Source organism: Sus scrofa, chromosome 2 (assembly GCF_000003025.6).
Source record: "Sus scrofa isolate TJ Tabasco breed Duroc chromosome 2, Sscrofa11.1, whole genome shotgun sequence".
Classification (NCBI taxonomy): Eukaryota; Metazoa; Chordata; class Mammalia; order Artiodactyla; family Suidae; genus Sus; species Sus scrofa.
In genome coordinates this window covers 147165823-147184209 of record NC_010444.4, presented here as the reverse complement: position 1 = coordinate 147184209, position 18387 = coordinate 147165823, and the positions used below count along the sequence as shown (strand labels likewise).

The 18387-nt window shown below is 42.6% G+C and overlaps 1 protein-coding gene across 6 annotated transcripts in view; it reads left to right on the top strand.

Annotated features, from left to right (window-relative positions):
- The window catches only part of PRELID2 (PRELI domain containing 2), an 89917-nt gene that overhangs the window by 7527 nt on the left and 64003 nt on the right, over positions 1-18387 (top strand). For 4 of the 6 annotated variants that reach the window (XR_002341969.1, XM_021084957.1, XM_021084956.1 and 1 more), the window contains exons 2-5: positions 9162-9219; positions 11566-11639; positions 12189-12212; positions 13161-13321. Coding sequence is in view for 5 of the 6 variants with exons in the window: in XM_021084957.1 (XP_020940616.1) it covers positions 9162-9219; positions 11566-11639; positions 12189-12212; positions 13161-13321 (317 nt within the window). In the remaining variant the exon portion in view is untranslated. The remainder of the gene's footprint in view (positions 1-9161; positions 9220-11565; positions 11640-12188; positions 12213-13160; positions 13322-18387) is intronic. The other 2 variants (XM_005661780.3, XM_003124063.6) reach the window with 1 other exon arrangement.

Sequence of the window (18387 nt, the reverse complement as noted above, 5' to 3'; positions counted from 1 at the left end):
TACTCTCACATTCATAAAGGAGATTTATGAATGGCTATTTCCATTTAGAGTAGAAAGGTGATTGGGTAATTAATAATGTTTCCATTTCTGATGCTATCTTTTCTCCCTTGCAAATTTGACACGTACATGCATGGAACATCCCTCCCTGCAGAGTTTCTGAAATATTTGGGGTGGATCCATATTTCCAACATAGGTGGTGTGAGAAATGACAGGCCTCGGTTAACATAATGGTTATTTATCTTTTTGCGCACACCGTAATAGTCTTTCTTCACTGTTATCTTCCTCTCCTCAATTCTCCTGGAAGATGAGGCGCAGTGAAAGGACAAGCTGCAGAGAGGCGGGCCTGGGCTCTGGCATCAGGGTCAAGGTGCTTCTAGCTGCCTGAGTGTGGGCAAGTAAGTTCATTTTCCAGAGCCTCAGTTTCCTTATATGCAACATAGTATCTTCTGGAGTCCTTGGGGAAGGTAAGTTGGCTCATGCACAGGGATTGCTTGCAGTTATGCCATATACAAGGTTAAATGTTGCCACACATAGGTGCTTTTAAAGTACTTGTTAAAAATCATTATAGGAATCCTAACAATAATCGTTACATGTATCCCATGAACTTGAAAATAAAAAGCTGGGAAAAGTAGCCTGTAGAAATCCTTACTACTGGAGTTTCCGTCGTGGCGCAGTGGTTAACGAATCCGACTAGGAACCATGAGGTTGCGGGTTCGATCCCTGGCCTCGCTCGGTGGGTTAAGGATCCAGCGTTGCCATGTAGGTTGCAGACATGGCTCGGATCCCGAGTTGCTGTGGCTCTGGCGTAGGCTGGCGGCTACAGTTCTGATTCGACCCCTAGCCTGGGAACCTCTATATGCCGTGAGAGCGGCCCTAGAAAAGGCCAAAAGACAAAAAAAAAAAAGAAAGAAATCCTTACTACCTTAGAGTGATAAAGGGGAGCATGAGCATGAATGATGTGCACATTTAAATAATGACATTTTTGCATGCTCCCTGGTGGCCTAGTGGTTAAGGATCCAGCATTGTCGCTGCTCTGGCTTGAGTCACTGCACCTCTGTGGCTCTGGTTCCAGACCTGGCCAGGAAACTTCTGCATGCTGCTGGTGAGGCCAAAAAAAAAAAAAAAAAAAAAAAAGAAAGAAAAAGACTTATTTAAAAAAAATCATTTAAATAATATTAAAGCATACTTAGTAAATGACCTAGTGGAGGTTGTGGCTTAATCATTGCCTAAAAGATAGGTGATTGTTAACTGTCAACGTATTAATAGTTAAACGTTCATTATGTGTGTATATCTGTGCCCCAGTAGAAATTCACGATAGGTCTGTGTATCATTCGGCCCCTGGGAGATGAAAAGCTGAACAAAACGTGGCCCTGACCTCAAGGAGTTCCCTGTCAAGGGGACAAAAGGAAATAAATTACTTTTTGTGATAAGTGCTTTCTCAGGGGCATATCATAAACATCTTGTGTGGGGCGAGTTTGGTTTTTTACGATTTTGTGTTTTATTGAAATGTAGTTGATTGACAATGTTGTGTTAATTTCCGCTGTACAGCAGAGGGACTCCGTTAGACGTATGTACTCTTTTCCACATTCTTTTCTATTATGGCTTATCGCAGAATATTGAATACAGTCTGCTGTGCTACACAGCAGGACTGTGTTGTTTATCCATCCTGTCGATAATAGTTGGCCTCTGCTAACCCCAAACTCCCACTCCTCCCCTCCCCCGCCCCCAACCATGGTCTGTTCTCTTTATCTGTGAGTCTGTTTTTGTTTCATAGATGTGCTGATTTGTCTTGTATTTTATATCCCCCATATAGGGAGTTCCTGTGGTGGTTCAGTGGTAACAAGTAGTATCCTTGAGGACACGGTTCAATCCCTGACCTTGCTCAGTGGGTTAAGGATCCCTGTTGCCACAAGCTGCAGTGTAAGTCAAACAGATGAGGCTCTTGATCTGGCATTGCCATGAGTGTAGGCTGGCAGGTGTAGCTCCTATTTGACCCCTGGCCTGGGAACTTTCACATGGTGCAGCTGTGGCCTTACAAAAAAAGACGAAATAAATAAATAAATAAATAAAAATAGATTCTATACATAAGTGGTATTTCTTCTTCTTCTTCTTCTTCTTTTTTTTTTTTTCCCAGACTAGGGGTCGAATCAGAGCTACAGCTGCTAGCCTACCCCACAGCCACAGAAACACAGGATCCGAGCTGCATTTGTGACCTACACCACAGCTCACAGCAATTCCGGATTCCCGACCCACTGAGCGAGGCCAGGGATTGAACCCATGACCTCATGGATACTAGTCGGATTTGCTTCCATTGCACCCCCCATGGGAACTCCCATTTGTTTTTTATTTATTTATTTTTTCCTGTTTTTTGTTTTTAATTTTGTTGGAGTATAGTTGATTTACAATTTTGTGTTAGCGTCAGGGGCATAGATAGCAAGGTGATTTAGTTATACATGCAAAGACGTGTAAATATATATGTTTATATACATATATATTTGTATATCTCATTCTTTTCCCGTGTAGGTTGTTGTGGTATAGTGAGTAGAGTTCCCTCTGCCATATAGTAGGTATACTGCACTATTATACTATTGCTGTACTGTTCCACTAGTCTACACTGCTATATGCTCAGTTCCTTGTTAGTTGTCTATTTTATACATAGTAGTGTCTGTACGTTAATCCCAAACTCCTAATTTATTCCATCCCCATTTGTTTATTTTTGCTTTTTTTTTTTTTTTTTGGCAGTGCCCACCCAGGCCATGTGGAAGTTATGGGCCAAGGATTGAACCTGCATTATGTAGTGACCCAAGCTACAGCAATAGCAACACTAGATCCTTTAAGCAGTAGGCCACCAGGGAACTCTTATTTTTGCTACATTTCTGTTTCCTTGAAAGACGGTCTAAGGAAACAGTGCTATCTATGATTTATGTCAGAAAATATTTGCCTCTATTCTCTTCTAGCAATTTTATGGTGCTTCGTCTTATATTTAAGTCTTGAAAGCCACTTCAAGTTTATTTTTGTGCATGGGTGATGGCGTGTTCTAACTTGATTGATTTACATGAAGCTGTCCAGCTTTCCCAGCACCGCTTGCTGGAGAGATTGTCTTTTCCCCTTTGTATAGTCCTGCCTCCTTTGTCCAAGGTTAATTGGCCATAGGTGTGTGGGTTTATTTCTAAGTTCTCTATTCTGCTTCATTGGTTCATATTCCGATACCATACTGCTTTGATTACTGTAGCCCGGTTGTTTTGTCTGACGTCTGGAAAGATGATGCCTCCTGCTTTGTTCTTTATCCTGAGGATTTCTTTGGCAATGTTGAGTCTTATGGTTCCATATAAATTTTAGGATTATTTGTTCCAGTTCTGTGAAAAACATGGAGGCCAAAAAAAAAAAAAGGGGGGGGGGACTCATTCTGTTTTCCAGACTCTCTTTAATTTTTTAAAATTTCTTTTTAGTTTATATTTTTGTTTTTTCACTTTACATTTTAAACTTTTTTAATTTATATTTTTTGTTTTGTTCTTTCTTTTTTTGGTGGGGGGTTGCTGGGCCCACAGCATGCAGAAGTTCCTGGGCCAGGGATTGAACCCATACCACAGCAGTGGCCCAAGCCACTAAGTGATAATGGTGGATCCTTAGCCTGCTGTGCCACAAGAGAACTGCTAGACTCTATTTTTATTTTATTTTATTTTATTTTTTGTCTTTTCAGGGCCGTACCCGCGGCATGTGGAGGTTCCCAGGCTAGGGGTCTAATTGGAGCTGTAGCTGCCAGCCTACACCACAGCTACAGCAATGCCAGATCTGAGCCGTATCTATGCCCTAATCGCAGCTCAATGCAATGCTGGATCCTTAACCCTCTGAGCGAGGCCGGGGATCGAACCCGAAACTTTATGGTTTCTAGCTGGATTCCTTTTCACTGCAGTGCCACGACAGGAACTCCCTAGACTCCCTATCTTTAAATGAATAGGGTTTTTGTGTGTATTTAATGTTTAGATAAGAGGATTTTCTTTTGTGTTACAGTTGTATAAACTGTTTCTTTGACAAAACTTCATTATGTCATTGCCAGTGATGGGGACATTTTGGAATGAATGGGGGTGAAGTGACGTTGGTTGGCCTTCGTTTAGAATCGTGGCTTGTCCTGCCAGAGGGCCTTTGGGATCAGCTGGAGGTCCACCGTCTGGCGTCACAGATAGCAGCACTTGATCTGGGCTTCAGGTCTTGCCTCCTTGTTTGTTCTTTCTACTTCGTCCTCCTACTGGGACGGCCTGTAAACAGCCATTCAAAATATCTGTTGACTTAAAATAGGTTTAGTCTTTGATCATTGAAATTTTTTTGGTGTGTGTCATTTTAGGGCCACACCCGGGGCCATATGGAGGGTCCCAGGCTAGGGATCGAATCGGAGTTGCTGCGGCTGGCCTACACCACAGCCACAGCAACTCAGGATCCGAGCCACATCTGCAACCTACACCACAGCTCACGGCAATGCCGGATCCTTAACCCGCCGACCCAGGCCAGGGATTGAACCTGTGTCCTCATGGATGCTAGTCAGATTTGTTTCCCCTGAGTCACGATGGGAATTCCTGATCATCGCAATTTTGACTGATCATCTGATCTTGGTATAAAATGCACATTGTCTTTCTTCTAAGATAGGCTGTTGCCTGTAGGTCTCAGTAGGATTTTGGCCCAGCCTATGGTGATTTCTTTGTGTAGCTGAAGGCCTCATCTCTTTCCTGCAGCCCCATCCCTTTGCGTGTACGTGTCGGCAGCAGCATGAGTAGCAGATACCCTTGATGCTTGCACAACTGCCGTGTTAATATATTACACAATATACCGCGTTAATATAAATAAGGTATAATAAAATATACCTTATTTTAGGTCCCCTTGGCCTTCTTTGCAGGACTAATACTGATATGTCAGCGCAGCTGCTTCCTTGTCCCCTCTTGGATAATGTCCTTTGGAAGTTGGTCCACAGTAGCTCCTTAGGGAGTCGTTGACTTTTTTGGTGGAGGGAGTGTTGTAAGAGGCGGACATTGACGTCTCAGCTTTTTGGAAAGTTGCTCTTTTACTAATTCCTTTCTCTCTTAAAAGTAGGCTTTATGAAAGCTTATGTACTTTCTCCCCTGTAAGAAAAACGAATGCACCCTACCTTCACAAATCCACTTCCAGAAATATATTAAGAGTTATTCCTATAGTTGGATGGACTCCATTTCTTGGCCTCTTACTCCTCATAGCGAAGTGTTTGTTTTAATGTATATTTTGGTTTTTTTTAGCCGTTACTTTGCAATTTTTGGCTTCTTACCTTTTAATATGTAAAACATAAATGAAAGCAAAGTACCTGACAATGCAGGAGAGTCTGCATGTTTCCCTTGGTAGACTTACCTACACATAAGATAATGCAGTGAAATTTGCAACACATTTATATCCTGGGGAAAGGCGTTACTTTACACCTTCTGTGAAGAAAGTAAAAATTATAAGTCAATTCAAAATAAAACCTAATCATACCTTAAAAATCTCTAACGACACCCAGAAAGTACAGCAAATGTGCATAGCCCCTTGGGGTAGGTAATTCTTAGCCACTGCAGCTAGTGGTGCACTGAGTCAGCTCCAAGGATGGCAAGGAATTTGCCATCCAAGGATGGCAGACGTCTGGGTCATCCACTAGACCACTTTGCTTCCTTGAGAGTCCCTAGTGTGAGTGGGACTGGGAAACCCCTGGATTGCCCTGCTTGTGTGCAGGCTCCAACCATTATGTTTTTAACACGGAGACTCCTTATCATAGTACTTGTTAATAGGCTTCCTTGTTTGGGGGAGGACGACATGAGATAATACATATGGTGACCTTAATACAGTGCTTTGCACAGGCAGAGATGCTCAGTAAGCCTTTGATGGCTTGATCCTGATCTAGCCTGATCCTTTCCACTGTCACACTGTGTATGAAAGGTGTCCAGAAAAATCTGCTCACCTGCTTCTTGCCTTCCCAAATTGGCATTCCTAGTGATGCCCCCTGCCCCCAGTAGCCTTCCTTCTCTCCGCCCCCCAGGTAAATTTTTGTGAATTAAATCGCAAATATTCATTGGCTTAAGATGGTGTCAGACCATTTCAAGTGATGCCCGCTAGGGGGCGCTTCCGCACAATAAGTCCTTTAAGAACGTTAAACTCTATGCTTTTCACGTCACGGTATTTAGCTATTGTAAATAAACTGCTGATTTTTTTTTTTTTTTTCTCATTCACATATGGAAGGAAACTTGAGGCTTATGTGTATTCAGCTCCTAAAGTAGCTGCCTAGGAAAATGACTTGAATCTTGCAGATGAGTTTAGTAGAGTGAATAGTTTAGGCTCTCCTGTGTTTGACTAAGGAAACTCGTGTTTTACTTTGTAATTTACAAGAATTGTCTAATGAGTTTAATGGCCCCGCTCAGTATTTCCCATCCTCCTATTATCTCCTGGTCTGATTTATTTTCTCCTTATGTGTTTTATTGTTTTGCTTGTTTTTCCAACGAACATGTAAACTCTCTAAGAGGCTACAATGTTGTTTGTTTCATTATTGTATCCCTAGGGCCTAGAACAGTGTGTGGCATGGTGAGGCGCCACGTTATTCAGTGAAGAATAAATAGTTTTTACCATGCAATGCCCTTCAGCTTAATGAGCAAATGTTAAGGTTATATACAAGCATAAATAAATCATTTGAGCTTATAATCTTGAGGAATGTCACTGATAACTTTGAAGCAGTGAGAACTTGGGAACTTTTTACATGAGCCTTTTCTGACGATGACGTTTCCAAGTTCTTTCATGATTTGGTTCAGCGATCTTCCTACAACTTACAACTTCCTACAACTTATTTATAGTATTCAGTCAGTCAGGACGTATTGATAATAGAACTCGAGTAAACTAGAACGGCAGTAAAGGCAGTACCCTCATACTCTCGTTTAACTTTTTACACTCAAGTTCTGTTTTGTACACACACACACACACACACACAGACACAATAAAAATTCAGGGCATCTGTGTGGGTCTCAGCTCTCTCCCCAGCTTCAAGGATTTTGTGTAAGTGAGGCCTCTTGCTGAGGAACAAAATAGCTAAACCTCATCCTCTGTAAATGGGCCTTATCTTCAAAAAAAAAAAATGCTGAAGGCTAAACTTTAAGAAAACCGTCATCATCGTCATTCTGAGCATTTTTTTCTGGAGCTAGAATGAATGTATGAATGAATGCATGAGTAAACGTTTAAGAAGCTGAGTTGTCGACTAGTTATCAAGCTCGCAGTTGTCAGGACAGTAGTGTCAGTGGCAGAGTTTAGGGCATGGAGCGTGAAGAGGTGTCAGGAAGCTGAGGACAGAGCCCAGGGCCCTCCGTAGATTGGGCTCCGAAGGAAGTGAGGTTTAGTTTCCACAATGACCCCTGAGGGCAGCATGTTTCTCTTCCAGATCGTTCTTTCATTCAGCAGATAGTCACCCAGTGCCTACTATGTGCCAGACACTGCTGGATGGTGCAGATACAAAATTCCTATTCTTGTAGAGTCTGTGTTCTAATCCATGTCTTTTGGGACACAGATATCTTTAAGAATGTGTGGGAGTTCCCGCTGAGGCACAATGGGTTAAGGATCCAGCATAGTCTCTGCAGCTGCAGCGGCTTGGGTCGCAGCCGTGGCTTGGATTCAATCCCTGGCCCGGGAACTTGCATATGCTGTCGGAGTGGCCAAACAAAAAAGAACGTGTCAACGTGATGGGCCCTGTTTCCTGAAAATTAGTCAGTCATTCTACCTCTTACACACACACACACGCGCACACACACACACACCCACACATGCACATGCGCACAGCTGCAGTGGGGTAGGGGAGACCCTCCCTGCTCCCTGAGTCCTGTATACCATTTCTTGGGTTCGGAAGGCTTAAAGCTCACGCTTACTAAGTAGAGGCCTCTGACTCCTGCCTGCATCCTGTTCGCTGCTTTCACCTCCTCATTCGCACCTCATGCTGTTTTTGGATAAGACCCTGTAGTTTCCTTTCCAGATTAGATTGCATGATGAAGCTGTAAACCTGTGGGAACAGAGCCTGCTCTGCAGCCTGCTTGTCTGATGGCTTTGAAGATGTTACTTCCATGTTCTGAGTCTCTTGTTGCATCTGAGCAGGGAGAATGTGGGATTGCAGTGATGGAGGGGTTTGAGGGTAGGTTGAGGGGGGTGACCTTGAAGGCAAAAGAAGTATCTGTGTGTAAATTCCAGTCTTGACGCTCCTTAGCTGGGTGGTTTTGAGCAAATGACTTAGCTTCTCCAAGTCTTATTTCTCAGACGTGAAAGGAAAAAAACCCAGCATGTACCTCATGGAATAGTTTTGAGAATTAAACTAAAATAATGTATGCAGACTGCCTAGGACGAAAATGGTAGCTGTTATCATATCAAGTTTGTTACCTCCTCACCGTCTTTCAGGAGCATTTAATCAGTGAACTGTTCCTTGAGCCCCTGGCATAGACTCTGTCTGTAGTAACCCTCCTGTGAGGCTGGCCCGGCCACCAGGCAAGAGTGCAGCACAGCAGTCTCACTCTGTCTTAGGCCTGGTTTAATTCTGTAGATTAGCTGGGTGATCCTATGCGCTCTGATTTCATTTAGTTTCCATTTCTAAAAGATGGAATAGTGATGCCACATGACACAGTCACAACAGAGAGGCCGTTTTTAAACAAGATCATGCATATAAAGCATTTAGTGCAGTGCCTTGAAGAAACAACACGCAGGGTAGCAGGGTAAATCCTCTACGGCTAGTTCAATATTAATAGCATTATTTATTAATCAGCTTAACCTAACCTACCCCTGTCCACCCAGGGCTAGGCTGACTCTAAAGAAGATTTCTTAGAGTTCCCTGAAGGCTCAGCGAGTTAAACATCCAGTGTTGTCACTGCTGTGACTTGGGCTTGGGCTTGATCCCTGGCTTGGGGACTTCAGCATGTCTCAGGTGCAGCCAAAAAAAAAAAAAAAAAGTTTCTCTAGATTTCATACCAGTCCAGTTGATGATAGGATGTACCAAAGAAGTAAAATTAAGACTCTTGAATGAAAACTTGCCTTAGAGATTGCTTGGAAAATATTTATTGTTCCTGCAAATAACTGGTTACTGTGAAGTAATTCACTATGGTTAAAAAAAAAAAATCAATGGTAATTTTTCTTTGTGTGTTTTCACTTAGTATCCGAACCCCATGGATAAAAATGTCATCTCTGTAAAAATTGTGGAGGAGAAAAGAGGTAAGTTCTCCAAATCTACCTTACTTCAGTGATGATCATTAAGTGATGTGATTTTTGTAAAGGTGTATGTGTGTGTGTGTGTGTGTGTGTGTGTGTGTGTATTTGTGGCCTGTTAGATTTTAAACAGATCTATTAACAGGTGTATTTCTGTGTTCGAGGCGACCAGCATTTCCAGCAGTAGGAGGCTTGCCTTACACCCTTGTCACTTTCTCCATTAAGAATTGATGACACCTGTAAGAGCTGACATTTTTGAATACTTGATATGTGCCAGGCACTGTTGCTTTCATTAACTTAATCCTCAGAACAATGCAAGGGGTAGGAGTTATTATTCTTATGGAATGAATGAAGAAACCAAGGTATAGAGAGGTTCAATAACTTGCCCAAGGTGACATGACTTTACCCCTTGCTATATTCTTGTATCATCTTATAGATGATAGAATAGATGAGACTGTCAAGTGATCAAATTCTAGAATCATGGAGTTCCCATTGTGGCTTAGCAGTAATGAACCCAGCTAGTATCCAAGAGGACACAGGTTTGATCCCTGGCCTCGCTCAGTGGGTTAAGGATCTGGCATTGCCATGAGCTGCGGTGGAGGTCGCAGTCGAGGCTCAGATCTAGCATTGCTGTGGCTGTGGTGTAGGCCAGCAGCTGCAGCTCTGGTTTGATCCCTAGCCTGGGGACTTCCATATGCCATAGGTGCCGCCCTAAAAAGCAAAAAAAAAAAAAAATTTATGGTCTCAAAACTCTGCTTAACACTATGGTTCGGTATTGACTAGAACAGGGCTTGACAAACTATGCTTGTGTTGCCTATTGTAAATAAAGTTTTACCTACACCCAGCTCTGCCCGTTTGTTCACCTGTTATCTGTGGCTGCTGCCTTCTAACAATAGAGTTGTTGTGACAGAGATGGTAAGGCCCACAAACCCTGAAATACTTACCGTCTGGCCCTTTAGAGAAGATGCTTCCTGACCCCTGGCCTGGAGTGCAGGAGTCTTTCCTCTTCTCTGTCGTTCGCATCTCAGGGAGAAGCCTTTTCCTTGTTAGGACTAGAGAGCTGGGCAATGCAGGAAGCAATAATGATACATATCACCAACCTCCAAACCTTTGGAGGCAGCCAGGCTCGCTCTCCTGGGCTCTTAAACCTTCAAAGAAAACATATAAGATGCTACTGTTTATCCCACGACTCTGAGACCTTCTCTGTGCTCAGGGAACAGAGAACTGGCTCTGGTTGTGAGGGTGTTTTGTGCACTTCCCGTAATTGTGTCGATACAGTTAAAAACCATTTTCTCAGGCCCCTGCCCTCAGCGTGGGAGAAAGGTATGACGTGGCATTGGAGAAATCTGATTTCAGGTCCTGCAAGTTACTCTCTGCATTACCTAACATCTGGGAGGCTCCATTTCTTCATCTATTAAATGGGAAAATAATAGCAATCCTGCCTTTAGGTTGTTGAGAAGATCAAATGAGAGAGCAGTGTTGCATATTCCATAGCTAATTATAATTTCTACCATTGGCAGGGCCATCTTTGCCTCTGGGAGTGGCTAATCCATTTCAGCAGGTGTGCTGCAGATACGGGATGACGTAGCCCAAGGAGTGCCCATGGCCAGCGATGAGGCAGTTTCTCACCCACGGACAAGTTCTGGCAGTCAGGGTGTTTGCACCAAGGTTCAGGCTGTTCCAGCCAGAGCTTTGAGAAACCCTGCAGGAGCGTGGCTGAGTCACAGTAATTCACAGAGCAAACGACAACACTTCAGAATTTATCTTTTTCTCTGATGTGGTTTCCTTTTTTCTCAACTCATATTTATTGCATTTTTTCTTAAGTACCTAGTGCTAGTCTGTAAACTTTATTCCAAAACAGAATAGTTCCAGGCACAGGGAGCCCGCTGCCCTATGAGAGAGCATTGTGCCTAATATAATTAATTTCAAGTTTACATTTGTCGCCAGAAGCCTGTGCTTGAAAACATGTTTGGTGCAGAAGGTGGCGGAATCAGATTCTCCATCACTTTGTTAGAGCATCCTCTTGGTTGGCGCTGAGCAGGAGGCTCATTGGCCGTGGCCTTCTAAGTGTTGACACAGATCTTCCCGAGCAGGGAAGAACTGTTCCATCCTTGACTCTAGAATGTGCGGTGGGAGTAGCTACTTGTTTCGCCTTTATTCCTATGCTCACAGATCTCTGGAGGGATCGGGTCCAGAAAAGTGGTCAGGGACACCGAGTTTGGAGGCAAAACATTTTCTTTAAAAGTTCTCCATGGAGTTGAGATGGATGTTAAAAGTTTTATTCACCTTAACCCAGGAATACATTCCCTTGAAAAATTTTTTTTTTTTGAGTGTAAACTTTTCTGTTTCTAGATGTGTCGACAGGGATCATCTATAGAAAGAGGATTGCAGTCTGTCAGAATGTGGTTCCAGAGATGTTAAGGAAGGTAAATTCATTTCAAAATTTCATCAGATTTGGTGTGACACTGGGTGATTTTCAAACAGTCGTGGGGAGAGATCGCCTTTCTAATGGAGAGAGGAGCCTGAGAACGCTCCCGGTTCTCCAGCCTCGTAGCCCTTTGAAGGCAGGCATCTGTCCCTCTCCAACCTCAGCTTGACAGGTGTTCTCAGAGATCGTTTTATCCTGTTTGGTCTCTTCGGAGGGCGCCCAGTGTTCACAGCGATGGTCTACAGTTAATTTAAGAGCTACTTTGGACGTTTTGCATGAAGTGGCCATTCTTTGTAATCTGTCAGTGGCCAGCTGTGACTGTTAGGTAAGAACGATCAGAAGCGGGCAGATGGTAAATATTTAGCCCGAGCTTGAGTAAGGAAAGAAAAGCTTCAGTTGCCATCTCACTGTCAGAGAGAATGGTGATTTGGGAGTGTGATGTTCTCAGCACCTTGTGTAAATCTTTTTGTGTGTTTCTGTGAAGTAACGGTGTCGATGACGAAATCTTCATGATAGCAAATTGTTTTCTCTCTTTGAAATCCTTAAGCACTCTGGTGATTGTTGGAAAAAGGTGAGTGGAAATTTTCAATCACGTTGCTTTAACCGCAGAGGGATTCTTGACACGAGTCCTTGTAGAATCATTAGGAAGTAAGAGGAGAGCGTGTTGATGCACACTTTTAAAAATGTCTCAAATGGTCATTTTAACCCGGAAGTGATTCTCTGTGTGATATAAAATCCAGCAGGGCTTCCGCTGATTAGCTTGCAAATTGCTTTGTTGTGCTGTATATAGAACACGTGGCTGCTTCGATCACTTTCTTATCAGGGATTAACACGGTCACTTTCTTTAGTGGATATGACAATGAACATGAACTTTCTTTTGTTTTCCAGATGGCAATATGTTGCAGTATATGCAGCAAATTATTGCCGGCTTTTTCCACCGAGTGTGTACCCTGCCTTTGCCCTATATACACGCTTTGAATCTATTATTTAAAAAGGCATTCAACTTTGTCTTGTATCTCAATTCTTGAATAATTTAAGGACACCTCTGACTTGTGCAGTTCTGCCTTTGTAGTTTTCCATGTGTCCTCCACCTCGGAAAGCCTGCATGTCTAGATATTGGACAGAGTTTAAAATGAGGAAAATATTTTATCTGGTAGTGTCCTGCATGTGATCCCGTAAGTGGTTCCAATTAGAATCCATCAGTTTAAGAAGGCCATAAGCAGCCCTGCAAGAGACAGGAAGGAGGCTGATAATTTGCTTAGTGGTTAGCAGTTGGGAACATCAGGCCACGGACTCTGCAGCCCGCATACATCCTGGGCCATTTGCATGTCCTTACCACCGTTTAGTAAGGTCCTAGTGTGTTTGATTATCAAGGACTTTGAACCATTGGGGAGCCATCTTCGGTGTATCAGGGTCACCTGTCCTCTTAATAGTCCATGACCAAAGGCAGCTCTGGATATAGTCCTTATGTAGCTTGCTCTTCCTAAATTCAGAAAGCCGTCCTCCCTTTTTTGGACAGGTGAACATTTTAAAGGTACCTAATATCCAGTTAGAAGAGGAGTCATGGTTCGATCCTCAGGAAAGGAACATGGCTATAAGGAGTCACTGCCTTACGTGGACACAGTATGCATCCATGAAGGAAGAGTCTGTTTTCCGGGAAAGTGTGGAGAATCCGAATTGGTAAGATGACGTGTGTGTGTGTGTGTGTGTGTGTGTGTGTGTGTAGACTGGGTGCAGGAAAGCCCAAATGAGAGCACCTAACTGAAAAGCTGTGATTGCGTACTTGTAGCTTCTGTCTCACATAAATTATATACTATTAATTTTTATCACACAAATAATCAATGACTAGATTTCCCATTGGGGAAGAATAGCAGCTCAGCTGCTTTCTGCCTGTCCTATCTAATCCTGGTGCCTTTTTACCTTCTCCAGAGGCAATGAACGTTGCCAGCGTATTGAATATTCTTCCAGACCTTTAAGAGATAGGTTTAGATACTCATAGAACCTGTAGAGTATGGTTTTGTGTGTGTGGTTTTTTTTTTTTTTTTTTTTTTTGTCTTTTTTAGGGCTGCACCTGTGACATATGGAGGATCCCAGGCTAGGGGGTTGAACTGAAGCTGTAGCCTCCGGCCTACACCATGTCACAGCAGTGCTGGATACAAGCCGTATCTGTGACCTGTATCAGAGCTCACCACAACGCTGGATCCTTAACCCACTAGGCAAGACCAGGGATCGAACCTGCGTCCTCATGAATGCTACATGGGTTCATTAACCATTGGGCCACAATGGAACTCCCTGTGTATGTTTTTTACATACATGTTTTCATTCTGTGTAAATCATTGTGGGCACTTACCTTCTTTAAATAGAATGTTTCTAAACTTTATCCATTGATGTTTATAAAATCTAGATTATTCCTTTGAACTGCTGCACAGCATTCAATCCTATCATCATGCTGCATTCTCTTTAGCTTTTTTCCTTTTTGACAGACATTCAGATGGTTGCTAGTTACTCTTTATTGTAAACAGTACTGTAATATTTGTGAAGAATATGATCTTATATATGCTATATGTGAGTGTTTCTCTAAAGGAAAATTGTTTTTACTATTGAGATATAGCTGACATACAGTAATGTGTGAAAAGAGAATTCGTAATTGTCAGGTTTATTGAGTTATTATTTCCATACAACAAAATTTATTCTTCTTAGTGTACAATTCACTGAATTTTGACAGATTTGCAGAGGTACAGTTATGTAACCACTGGCACAGTCTATAGAACACTTAAGGTAGTGTTTAAAAAGCTATAGGCCATAATAGTTCAGTGGGAAAAGAGTATTTTTTTTCAACATATGGTGCTGGCACTACTATATATCCTCATTCAAAAGAATGAAGATGAATCTCCTCACACAGCAAAATACAAACTTACCTCGAAAGGGATCAGACATCTAAATGAAAGAGTTAAGGCTATTAAGCTCTTAGGAGAAAACACGGTAGTCAGTCTTTGTGGTCTAGGATTAGGCGGAAGTTTCTGAGATAGGACACCAAGATGCCAAACAACAAAACAAAGAGTAGGTCACATTGACTTCATCAAAACTGAAAACTTTGTACTTCAGAGGACACTGTCCAGAAGGTGAAAAGACGATCCAGAGAACGGGAGAACATATTTGCAAGCCATGTATCTGATAAGGGTGTAGTGCCCAGAATATATAAAGGAACATTCCAACTCAGGAATAAAAAGACAACCCAGCGAAAACGTGGGCAGGGCATCGGAGTCAATCCCCAAAGGTTGGCAGGTGTGACAGGATGCTCTGCAAGGTCAGTGTTTAGGAGAATGCACAGTAAAGCCACAGCGAGATACCGCTGCAGCCCTGCTGCGATGGCTGTAACGAAAAGGACACACAACGCCAAGTGCTGGAAAGGATGTGGAGAAACTGGAACCTTCACACGCTGCCGATGGGAATGTATAATAGTGCAGTTGTTGTGGGAACCAGGTTTTCAGGGCCTCACGCAGCTAAACACAGACTTTCCATCGGACCCAGCAATCCTGCATTGTATTGAACACATATCCACGTGACAGTTTGTGCAGGAACACGCATAGCACCACGTTCATAACAGGCAGAATGTGGAAACAGGCCGCATGTCCGTCACCTGTTAAATATGTACCCAAATGTGATATATCCACTCCATGGAATATTATTCAGCCATGAAAAAGAAATGGAGTAATGGCTCCTGTCACAACAGGGAAGAAGCTTGAGAACACAGTTTTAAGTGAAAGAAGCCAGTTATAGAAGGGCATTTGAGGCAGTTTATTTGAGATGCCCATAATAGGTAAATCCACAGGACAGGAAGTAGGTAAGTGGTTGCCACGGGCAACAAGGCTGGGAGAGGAGGGCATGACTGCTGCTGGTATGGGATTTCTTGTTGGGCGATGAAAGTATTCGGGAGCTAGTGTGGATGACTGCACAACTCTGAATGTACTAAAACCACGGAACTGTGCATCTTCAAGGGGGTGAATTTATTGGTATGTGAGGTATTTCTCGATAAAAGAAAGTTAAATGGCTGGTTCTCATATTTTTAGTTTATATAGATTTGGTTACAAGTGTGTTAACACATTAATTTATGCCCTGATCACTAGCACATTGTTCGGACTTGACGCTAACACTTCAACATTGTTCGGACTTGATGCTAACATTCTTTAAATTTTTTGCCAGTGTAATGGATGAAAAACATTTAATTCCTTTGAAATGGTGTTTTTTTTTTTTTTAAACAAACTGTAACAAGTACCACATTTTAATACTGATTATTGCTGTGAACTGTGATTTCAGAGGGTAATTTACTCTTTTATTTTTCATCTTTTTTGGGCCTCACCCATGGCATATGGAGGTTCCCAGGCTAGGGGTTGAATTGGAGCTGTAGCTGCTGGCCTACACCACAGCCACAGCAACAGCAATGCTGGATCCAAGCCGCATCTGCGACCTACACTACAGCTCACAGCAATGCCGGATCCTTAACCCACTGAGCAAGGCCAGGGAGCGAACTGGCGTCCTCATGGATGCTAGTCACATTTGTCTCTGCTGCGTTACGACGGGAACTCCCTCTTTTGTTTTAGTGTTGTTCTGTATGATTTGAAATTTTTTTTTTTTTTTTTTTTTTTTTGGATGTGCCTGAGGCATGTGGAAGTTCCCAGGCCAGGGATTGAACCTGTACCGCAGCAGTGACAATGCCTGATCCTTAACCTGCTGAGCAATGAGGGAACTCCTGGTTTGAATTTTTTATTCCCCCGTCATTTAAAGGGACATAAAGCCCTCAAACTCAAATAATCGAGATCCAGAAATTTAAAGTCCTTTCTGAAGTCTCATCACGTGTGCACATCATTTCTGCTCCCCTAATTTTGGTCGTGTAGACTCTGCCTCAGCAGCACACCGAGTGTGGGTGCCATGTCTCATTAATGTGTCCGAGAGGGGTTTGCTCTCAACTACCATGTAATTTTTTTTTTCAGTTTCTCATAATAAAAACTTCACATAGAATGTAGATCTTTTGGATTAACTATAACGGTTGTGTTTAGAGAATAGAGTTTATTTTTTCCTTTTTGTTGAAATGGTAAAAGAACAGAATTGTCTGATTTTATGCAAAAAACGCATGTCTTTCATTTCGTATACTTCATTTCATCCTCATTTTTATCAGCTCTTTTGGGTGATTGTCTAGTTTGAAAAGGTGAGCTAAACCTTCACCAGTTCTTCGTAAATGATAATTGGCCTGGGGAATCCACGGGAAACATCCTTCAGGACTTTTTTCCTTTGCGTTTTCTTAAAAATTATTTTTTCTTTTTCTTTTTCCTTTTTTTGTTTTTTTTTTTTTTGGCTGCCCCACAGCATACGGAGTCTCCAGGCCAGGGATCAGATCCAAGCTGTAGTTGCCACCTATGCTGCAGCTGTGAATGCCAGATCCTTTAACCCACTGTGCCAGGCTGGGGATTGAACCTGCACCCTGATGCTGCAGAGATGCCACTAATCCTGTTGCACCACAGCAAGAACTCCTAAAAATTATTTTTTAAATAGCCGCTCTGATTCTGGGAAAAATTATATATGCATCTTGTAAAAAAAATACTAAACAATTCAGGAAAAAAAAAGCAATTTTCATCCCCTAACAATAGCGTCTTCTTATGTAATTTTCTTGGTCCAATCCTAATTGGCATTTTGATTGCTCCTAATTTTTTTGCTATTATAAACAGTGCTGTAATGAAATCTCTATGATTACATATATCCCCACTTGTTATTCATTGAACTTTTAGGGTAGGTGGAGCAATGTGGGATTTCTGGGTCAAGGGTTATATGCACTTTGTATTTTGATACATATTACCAGATTCCTGTGTGAAAAGGTTTGCCCAGGAGTTCCCGTCATGGCGCAGCAGAAACGAATCCGACTAGGAACCATGAGGTTGCAAGTTCGATCCCTGGCCTCGCCCAGTGGGATAAGGGTCCAGCGTTGCTGTGAGCTGTGGTGTAGGTCGCAGATGTGACTCGGATCCTGAGTTGCTGTGGCTGTGGTGTGGGCTGGCAGCTACAGGTCCGATTCAACCTCTAGTCTGGGAACCTCCATATGCCATGAATGCAGCCCTGAAAAGACAGAAGACAAAGAAAGAAAGAAAGAAAGGAAGGAAGGAAGGAAGGAAGGAAGGAAGGAAGGAAGAAAGAAAGAAAGAAAGAAAGAAAGAAAGAAAGAAAGAAAGAAAGAAAGAAAGAAAGAAAAAGAAAGAAAATTAGAATACAACAAAATGCAAAATATGGGGGGGGGGAACAGGTTTGCCCAGCTGCACTTTTTCTTATCTTTGGTTTGTTATGTTCTTGTCCTCTGCCAAACACTCTCTTTGATTCTTGGCACAACAAGCCAGTATTTATTGACTCCTGTTATGTCAGGGCCAAAGCTGTTTCCTTCATCTGTGGCGTTTTGAAGCTCAGATTAAGTAGCTTTCAAAGTGGTATGGTCACTAAGTCACCAAGCCGAGATGTGACCCCACTTGGAGCAAAGCCGTGAGGCAGGGATATGAACATTTGTGAAGGATGGACTTATGTCAGTCTGTAGGTTGCTTTGGATTCCAGGTTATGGAAAATGGGCTTTATTCTTTCGGCGACAAGCAGCCACACAGAGGTTTCTGAGCAGGGGATGAAGTGATGAAAGCTGTGATTCAGACTTTGGGAAACTTCACGTTTTCTTGGATCCTGAGGTGGATTTAGAAAGGCATTTTAGGCAGGCA